The sequence below is a fragment of the Rhagoletis pomonella genome, unplaced genomic scaffold (assembly GCF_013731165.1).
Source record: "Rhagoletis pomonella isolate Grant_MI unplaced genomic scaffold, Rhpom_1.0 Rhpom_scaffold_00011, whole genome shotgun sequence".
NCBI lineage: Eukaryota > Metazoa > Arthropoda > Insecta > Diptera > Tephritidae > Rhagoletis > Rhagoletis pomonella.
The window spans coordinates 17,538,864-17,548,162 of record NW_023458565.1 but is presented as its reverse complement, the minus strand read 5'-3'; the positions used below and the strand labels follow the sequence as shown (position 1 = coordinate 17,548,162).

At 34.3% G+C, this 9,299-nt stretch overlaps 2 protein-coding genes across 12 annotated transcripts in view; one reads left to right on the top strand and one right to left on the bottom strand.

The window, feature by feature from the left end:
- LOC118746729 (ensconsin) overlaps positions 1–2,116 on the bottom strand; it is a 41,563-nt gene extending 39,447 nt beyond the window's left edge. For all 10 annotated transcript variants that reach the window (XM_036480623.1, XM_036480624.1, XM_036480625.1 and 7 more), the window contains exon 1: positions 2,008–2,116. In XM_036480623.1, the coding sequence (XP_036336516.1) occupies positions 2,008–2,056 (49 nt within the window). In that variant the 5' untranslated portion in view covers positions 2,057–2,116. The remainder of the gene's footprint in view (positions 1–2,007) is intronic.
- A 2,640-nt stretch (positions 2,117–4,756) lies between these two features.
- LOC118746728 (ras-like protein 2) lies at positions 4,757–8,696 on the top strand. Of its 2 annotated transcripts, XM_036480622.1 has the most exons (4): positions 4,757–4,829; positions 4,886–5,012; positions 7,550–7,637; positions 7,705–8,696. In XM_036480622.1, exons 2-4 carry the CDS (start codon positions 4,899–4,901, stop codon positions 8,112–8,114), a joined length of 612 nt encoding a protein of 203 aa, XP_036336515.1. In that variant the 5' UTR covers positions 4,757–4,829; positions 4,886–4,898; the 3' UTR covers positions 8,115–8,696. The 2 variants fall into 2 exon arrangements, with proteins under 2 accessions (XP_036336515.1, XP_036336514.1); XM_036480621.1 differs by having other exon boundaries at positions 4,769–5,012.
- Positions 8,697–9,299: the final 603 nt, after the last annotated feature.

Here is a 9,299-nt window from a genome sequence, read left to right as displayed (position 1 = left end):
ACACCTCTTACTTTATCGCTATTTGACTAATCAGTAATGAAATGCAAGCAAAGAGATGCAAATTATCATCAAAGTTCTGGACAAAGCAATAGTCCTAATAGATTATAATTCCGATAGTATAAAAACAAGTTTCAGCGGCAGTGCACTGGAATGAAAGCGAGTTTAATATTTTAACCGTTCCCATTAGAAGATTTAGTATTGCCGAACTAAAGTTTTTGGCTTCAACCCCGTTAGGATCGAAAACAGAAATAATTGGGGAATAACAAGTAATTTTTAAGCAAAAAATAAAATCGACTTCAATTCTCATATAAAACTTTAAGAGTACCGTTAATTTCTTCATGATGCAATGATTGGATCTAAGCCAAATTAGTATGGGGCCTTCTCTGAGGTACCAACTTTCTTTAAAAAAAAAAATGATAGAAATCGGTTGCTTTCATATAACGAATAAACACAATTTATTTTTATATGGAAGAAACCCGCAACACTTTCGACGAAAAAAATTCTATAAAATCAACGGTGATTTTTAGCAACATGAAACTTGCACATTATTAGACTAAAATTTAATGGGATATATAAAATTGTGTAATCAAAAAAATTCTAGCGCTTCTGAGAAAAAAGTTTGAAATTTGGGTAAAAAATATGTTGGACTTTTTTGCGGTCTTTTAAAAAGCTTTAAACTTGGGTTTATATGAGTTTTTTGAGAGAATGAACTGTATTTCAATTGAAAACTCCAAAAAAAAATTAATAAATAAAAACATGAGAAGCAATCAATATCACTTTGAAATGGGAGTGCTATTGTATTGGCCAATACTGTTAGTATCCATATATGCCATGTACATACATATATTTATATTTTTTTTTATAAATAGGTGAAATGATTTTGCTTTGCGAACATTTAATCATAATAAACGATCACACAAACACCTTTTTTAAGTACTTTACATACATATGTATATACTTGAACCTTTAGTTTATACTATCATTGCCATTTTCTAGATCCTTCAAATAACATATTTGAATTCTGAATAAAACCATGGCGGAGTCATACCAAGCGCGATGGAATAAAACCATCTAGAAATGCTATGAGCAAACACATTTTAGTCATAGAGTTCAGCAACCCCACGACACCCAACCCCGACAGGGAGCGGTTCATCTTTTAACACAACTAGGACAAAGGAATTACATAGATATGTACATATGTATATTCCAGTGTATGCCAAACTTTGTACTGGTGATTCAGTTGTGCCGTGTCTGTGGATAAGCTGCAAATCACATCTATTTGCTGCTTATATACGAATTTGCCACCTAGTTGCGAACTTCGATGTACTCGTTCTTCACTCTTTTGTAACACCTTTAAAACCGTTTGACCATTATAAAGGCACCTGACATACATATATATGTATTGTACATACACCTAACTATATGTATGCAAATATCAAAAAGTATGTTTTTAATCGATTTTTTCACTCCACGCGAGTGCATTAAATTATTACTTGATACGAAAGAAAGTACTTAGCAATTTTCGACATGAATGAAATGCAGCACACCAGATGTTTAGCACATAAATGCTAGAACAGAGCGAATTTGGGCTGGAAAAACTAGACTTATTTTTAAACTCTCCGTCTCTGCCGATATCATGAAAAGTGCAGAGTTGTGCACAACACTGCGTTGGCCCTTACGCCATTTGAAAACACAACTTGGTATTTTCATAGAAAGGGCGTTTTTCTTCAGCACGCACGCACCCATTCCTGGAGTGGTGCACCATGGTGATGATGACAAATAGATTTTTCTTTTCAGGTTCACACAATAGCAAATGTTTGCTGCGCAGCCACCGATGTCTTTCGCTCAGCTGCGCCGCTGCCTTCAAGGTTGTTCGCCAGCTCTTCAACAATCGATCGTTTTATTATCCTCCAAAACCAATAAATTTCATGAAAATTTCTTTGCCAAAATATCATCTGCATCCAGCTGAATATTAATTTGTGCTTTTTCGTTGATTTAGAGCTTTACCTTCTTGATTATTTGATGAAATTTGCTGTTCGCCCACAAGACTCGCCATATTTTTTCACTTTTACATCAGTCACTTGGAATTTTTCACAGTTTTAGAACTAATAATGACGACGACTGCGAAGGCAAAAAACGAAAACGGCGATGACCGATGACAAAAGAAACGGGCCAAAACACGGTTCTGTGACATCTATGTGTGAAGTGTGAAGTTGCTTTGTAGCACGAATCGGTTAAGGCCGGTCTACATAGAACTTTCGCGTTGGCTTTGGTGCTTTGGTGTTGGCGTTGGTTTGACAGGACGCACTAACCACTGTGGAACTAACGACAGATAAATTAATATTTCATATCAATAATTGCATTAAAAACGATATTTCTTGCCCGCACTTGATTAAAAAGGAAAAATTGGCTTCGCCGTGACTTCCTCCGCCTGAGATAAAAAGGGGTAAATATATATTTCGGTGTGCGTTGTTGCAAAACATGATTCAATAAATGAAGTTTTGCTCCAAGGTGAATTTATACAGGCGAATTTAGATTTTCGCCACGGTACTTCTTAATGTCAAAATAGTGCGTTTGTTGTAATATGAATTCGCCTTGTTTACAACAAACACATAATTTTGACATTAATAAGTACCGCGGCGAAAATCTAAATTCGCCAGTAACACCACCTTGTATAAATTCTCCTTGGCTTGCTCATTAAGAGCCGTTTACATACGACTTTCCTCGCTTTGCTTGACAGTTAGAACTTAGAGAACTAAGCGTGAAGCTTAGAAGGTATCCTACAATAAACGCTTTGCCAGCTTCTGCGTTCTCTTTTTCCTACATGTTTTATTTGTGTAAAAGAGATAACAATGTAATAATATGCATAAATAATAGCAATAATAATTCATATTTACTAGACTTTTGTCATTAAAAGCAAATGCAAGCGCGCGAAAAAAGAGAGATGTAGACAGCTGATTCCCAAAGCACGCAAAAGTTGAGAGTTGCACATGATTTTGCTTCGGTTTGCTTTCCTCGCCTTCTATTTAGCAAGGCTCATATAAAATCATGTGTTGAACTTATCTGTCAAAGCTGAATTATGAAGCAAAGCGAAGCAAAAGTCGTATGTAAACGGCCTTTTAGTTGCCGGCAATTTGGTAGTTTGACAGCTACATTTTCATTTGCACGAAAACTTCGTGGCTGCAACATCATTATTATTTTAATATAAAAGCAAAAATTGAGCTGTTTCCTGTTAAAATATTTGTAATTATGAACTTGGATGTAAAAAAGCCTATTTTACAAATTTTTTATGCGATTAAATCCGGCAAAAATACATTTTCGAAGCTATCTTATGCTTATATCAAGATATTAAAAGTCCACACAAATATTGCCACTGATATAACTTATACTTAGCGACCAAAATGACAGCTGGGCAGCAATAAATTTTATCCTGTGGAGACGGCCAGTTACAAAAGCTTTGCACATACACACAAACCCACACACAGTGCCGCGGTCCTAATGTCAAAATGATGTGTTTGTTGCAAACAAGACGAATTCATATTACAACAAACACATCATTTTGACATTAAGAAGTACCCCGGCGAAAATGTAAATTCGCCAGTAACACCACCTTGTATAAATTCGCCTTGGTCAAGAGGGAGCCAGAAAACCATGCGAATTTATACAAGATGGTGTTACTGGCGAATTTAGATTTTAGCCGCGGGCCTTGTGAATGTCAGAATGATGTGTTTGTTGTAATATTAATTCGCATTGTCTACAACAAACACATCATTTTGACATTCAGAAGGACCGTGGCGAAAATCTAAAATAGCCAGTAACACCACCAAGGCGATATTTAAAATTTGAACAATTGAAACTCAAATTTAAGGAAACAAATCAAAATGAAAGTAAATAATATAGTTGACTGAGGGTTGCACAGCACAAAACGCAAATTTGCGCGACGAAATTGTCAAGAAAAGTTGACATTTCATTTGCGGGGGTTTAAAATAGCACAGATTGCCCAGTTTGCGAGAGTTTTGCGCTTTCAAATGAGTACCCTTAGTGTATCTTCCAGAAAGGGTTGCTAGGTTTCCGCAAAACTTAAGGTCTTCTTACACGATATGTATTTGCATCCATAAAAGTGACTTTTTCAATACATATGTAATTGCGTATGTCTGTCAAATTCACAGTCTTCATTTAACTATTCAAAAATACGTTCTTTGAAAACTCAAATGAATCTATCTGTGTGTCAGGTGAAAATAGAAACATTTCTATTTCGCATGTACGTGCTTCTGCTTTGTACCGAAACACATCAAATTTGCCTTTACACGATATGTTGGCATTTCCATATGTAAGAAGTGGCATTTAAACATGAAAATACATATCGTGTAAGAACAACTTAAATTATTTTTCTGGATTGAGCGCATCAGACCGCAACGCCTGAAAAACCTACGATGGAGCTTCAGCTTTAGGGCTAAAATGAAATTCATGGTAAAGAAGATTTTTATGCTATTCCGACCAGCTGGGATAGACTGTGGTAGGAGTATTGCACACAGCTAATTTGTGTGACTTGCAGAATAAAGTAATAATAAAAACCCGCCTTAAATTATAATAATCGGAATCAAAGTTAAGGGGGAAAAAATGGTATCAAAAATTAAATCCAGATTGTACGCTAATCTGTTTTTCCATTGTTTGCACTCATACTAATGCTCTTGGCATCCCTGTTCAATGGAATTTCAGCTGTCAAATCATTTCCACTGCGGTCTCTGCCGACGTCTGCTACTGTCAGTCACCATTCATAATTCGTTGTTGTAGTGAAATGTTTTTTGGGTGGAACCGCAGCTAAATTGGTAACGTCAGACGATTTCTTTTAAAAACATTGCAAACTAAAGTAGAAATTAATTAGAAAATTCAGTAAAATGTCGCGAAGCAATACCGCACAAGGCAGTGGATCATCCTTGCAAACATACAAACTAGTGATTGTTGGAGGTGGTGGCGTAGGAAAATCTGCGTTAACAATACAATTTATTCAGGTATGTTTAAAGCGACAAGTTTCCATCGTAGAAATATATATTAGGGAGTGGGAGGAGCTGGCCATAAGTTTGAAAGCGTAACAAGTTGATTTGGACAATACATATTTATTTGGTTTGGCGACTGAGGGGCAGTGTCCGCTGCAGCTACGCATGTTCCCATTTGTGATTATACGCAGGCAAAGACCTTGGCTGAATGTATGTATGTACATGTGTATGTAAATATGTAGATTCACCAAAAAAACTTGACATTCATGTGTCGTTTTATATTAATATAAGTCGTTGCTGCCATTTGAGGCAGCAGTTGCTAGCTTCTATAGGATGTCGAGACCATAAATTCGCGGTTTTCGTTGCTGCGGCCACAACGCCACGTTAGCACATATGTACATACATACATACTAAGTTTGTATATGACGAGCAACGCCCACATTGTAGCGTCATCTTAAATCATATTCTAACTCAAAGTATGTCTATTGTTTGGCGATCTTCACCATAGGCAAATAGCTAAAGCATATACATACATAAGCATGCACGTATGTAGATTCAACCATATGCAGCTCCGCGCCTACAACAATAAAGCTTTTATGTTTACACATATGTATGTATGTGCATACATACATATATGCAAATATGTACCTTTGCATGCCTATGTACATCTGCTCGCGGCCTCATACCGTAGATGACGTACACTTTGATACCCTCCTGTCTATCAATTGCTATAAAAATAACAAATGGTGATACGCTGCATGGCTTGGTAAGCGAAGCATTTTCTAAAGGATTAGAATTAGAGAGTTATTGCTGGCTTTAAACAAACAAATATTGCTTCATATTTAGTTCAGCGCCAAGCTATGTACATACATATGTAATGGCAAGCAATATTTGTTTGCCTTAGTACACTTAAGTGTGTATTTTTAGATATTTACGTCATCTGCAGTTATTGCTTATGTATAATTTCCTTAGATTCTATTTTGAAAACAAGAATGTTCTTGATGATGGCAAGATTTTGATATGTGGACAACTGACAGACGAATTATCATTCTTTGACTGCAAGTCAAGAAGCCATTCTCTTCAAAAAATTTTTCCATTATCAAGCTTATGTTTGTATAAACGCCTTTAGTGATTATGTACAAATTCTTTATGTCTAAAATAACTTCTGTTTTTTGAGTTATGACGATCTTGTAGCACTCAGCTAAGATTATCATTTAAAGTAACAGCCGAGTTTTTATCAGTATATTTAGTAAATGTTAGTCTTTTGCAAATATTGTTACCTAAACCAGTTACGTGGTCTACGTTAAGGTTTGATAGTAGAAAATATACTTACTTAAAAAATGTGGGTGTGTATAACTTATAGATTAATAAACATCTATGTAAATGTATACATGTATACAATGTACGGTTTAACATACGTACATACATAAATCTTGTCATACAATTTCGGTAACAATTCTGACCTTGATAAAAAAAAATTTGGCGGTCACATCTCCTTAAATTGGTGCTGAGCGTCTCATGGAATGGTATCTTTCTTTAAATTATTATACTTATGAAATTAAAATTTTTCATCATTACATATACATAAATCCGAATCTCAGACTTTGTGCAAAAATTATGAAAATTCTGCAAAGTTTGACCAAAATATCTAACTTTCTGCTGATTGAATCTTTAGACAAAACTTTGGTATGCAGTTTTGTAGCCCATTTTGGCTATTTTTTGTTTGTTGACTGTGTTCCGCACTTTGTATGGAAAAAAGCGGAAAAAACCGTCGACAAAAAAAAACTGCCAAAAATCAGCGGTAAGTTCTAGCTACTGCAAATTTGCACTTTATTACACCAAAATTTAATGGGCTACAAAACTGCGCACCATAGCTTTGTCTAAAGAAGTTTATTAGAAAGTCTGAAATTTTGGCCAAACTTGGGACAATTTTCATAATTTTAGCACAAAGTCTGAAATGTGGATTTATATGGTGTTTGTTAAGTAATCAGCTAACTCTCATAAAAAATATTAAATAAAATGAAAAAAAGCCAAAACTTGCGAAATAGTTTACTATATGTGCGTACATATGTATATACTTTGAATATATTGAGTGATAGGACGTAATAGTAACCACTCCGCTAGCTTTTTCTTATTGTTTTATTTTAGATATGTTTTTGTAGAGAAAAATTGTAGAGAAATATTGAAAAATATTCTTACCACATTTGTCATTTGTTTCAAAAGCGTAAACACTGCACCTTCATCGCCCCTTTTTATCGTAAAAATTGACTTCCAAAAATCCGAGAAAGTATTTTAATCCACAAATTTCAATCTGATATTTCGCAAACTGTTATTTGTAGTAGGAGGTAATTAAAAAAAAAAACAACTGTAAGCTTGTCTAAAAACTGTAATTTATAGTTAGAACTGTGAATTTGTCAATATTGCTAGTAGTGTATAGTCGTTGGCATCATATACCGTATATTATACTAAAATTAACCTGTTGTTCCTTATTGTTATTACATATAAATATTTATAGTATGCTTAAAATCCAAATATTTTCATCCATATTTCAGAGCTACTTTGTTACTGACTATGATCCTACAATTGAAGACTCCTACACCAAACAGTGTGTCATCGACGATGTGCCAGCAAAGTTAGACAGTAAGTATCTATAAATTAATACCTAAAAAGACACTCTTGCAATAACACTCTTTCGCTTCTGCCACAGTTTTGGACACTGCCGGCCAGGAAGAATTCAGCGCCATGCGTGAACAGTATATGCGCTCTGGGGAAGGGTTTCTGCTTGTTTTTGCCCTAAACGACCATTCCAGTTTCGATGAAATACCAAAATTCCAAAAACAAATACTACGAGTAAAGGATCGCGATGAATTTCCAATGCTAATGGTTGGCAACAAATGCGATTTGGATCAACAGCGTCAAGTTTCGCTAGATGAAGCACAAACCATTAGCAGAAATCTCTTGATACCATATATTGAATGCAGCGCCAAGTTGCGGGTGAATGTCGATCAAGCCTTTCATGAGCTTGTACGAATTGTGCGAAAATTCCAATTGGCTGAACGCCCCTTCTTGGAGGAGAGCTACAATAGGAAGAGCAAGCGGAAATGTTGCGTGTTGTAATAGCAAAAAAAAAAAATCACACGTTAGGAAAAAGTAGAAAAACAAATACAGAATGACGCAGAAAGAGCAAAAAAAAAGGAATTTCAATGATGAAAAATTTAAATTTTATAATGGATGTTGATCAAGAACAAAATTTGCCAATGAACCAAACAACAAAAAATATATAGACATATTTCGAAAATAGCACAAGGAAAGCATGAATCTATGTCAGTTGTTTGCATACAAGCAGTCGCATGCAACTTTGACAAACAAAGGCACAAGTGCAATAAAAGAAAAAATAGAAAAAAGTTGAGAAAAAGCACTTCAAATCCGGTTGTACATGTATGCGACTCATATGAACTCATAAGAAATATAGTGCAACGCTATAACAACAATTGTACAAATACGAAATTCTAATGAAAGCCACCAGAGTCCATAATATTTACACACCAATGATCAGCATAGTATGTTAATGTTCTTCCTAAAAAAATCAACGAAAATATCGAATACCACCAAAAAAAAATCCAATTTCTTGTTTGTATTAATCCAAATAATAAGTCATTCGAAATGTTGTTAACCAAATTTATGCTGAATGCAAAAAAATGCGAAGGCTTCAGAAACACCAATTAAACAAATTTACATACATATATATACATATATACATATGTATATATGTATGTATGTACATTTATATAAAAAAAAAATGTTTGTGAATTTTATAAACTAATTACATCGTCAAGCGATTTAACTGTCTTAACTATTAAGTGTGTGAATTTTGTATTTTATATTAAAAAGCAATAGCTTATAATTTTAAGTGATAAAATTGCATAGCGAAAAAGTTTACGAATATGCCAAAAGAGATTTGTATTTTTATGCTTACTATTGAAGAACCATTTTTTGCTAATTATTGTCAAAAAAAAGTATAATAATTAAAATATTTAAAAATTGTATCATTGTTATTCGAAAAACAAAACAAAACAAAAAAAAATTAATGACCAAATAATTAGAAGAAAAGTTGGAACTAACAGTGAAATTAAACGAATAAATTTCGAGTGCCTACGTTTATATGTATGTTTGTATGTACACTTGTGTGTGTCGATAAGTCAAAATGTCGCCACTCATATGAGTTCGTTAAAACTGCTGCGCAATCTTGATACTATACATAATTCACGCTAACTACGCTTAATTAGCGCAAAAATATAATTC

Coding starts and splice junctions, on each gene's coding strand:
- LOC118746728 (XM_036480622.1), top strand. CDS start 4,899: ATGTCGCGAAGCAATACCGCACAAGGCAGTGGATCATCCTTGCAAACA. Junction 5,013..7,549: donor TAACAATACAATTTATTCAG/GTATGTTTAAAG, acceptor TCCATATTTCAG/AGCTACTTTGTTACTGACTA. Junction 7,638..7,704: donor TGTGCCAGCAAAGTTAGACA/GTAAGTATCTAT, acceptor CTTCTGCCACAG/TTTTGGACACTGCCGGCCAG.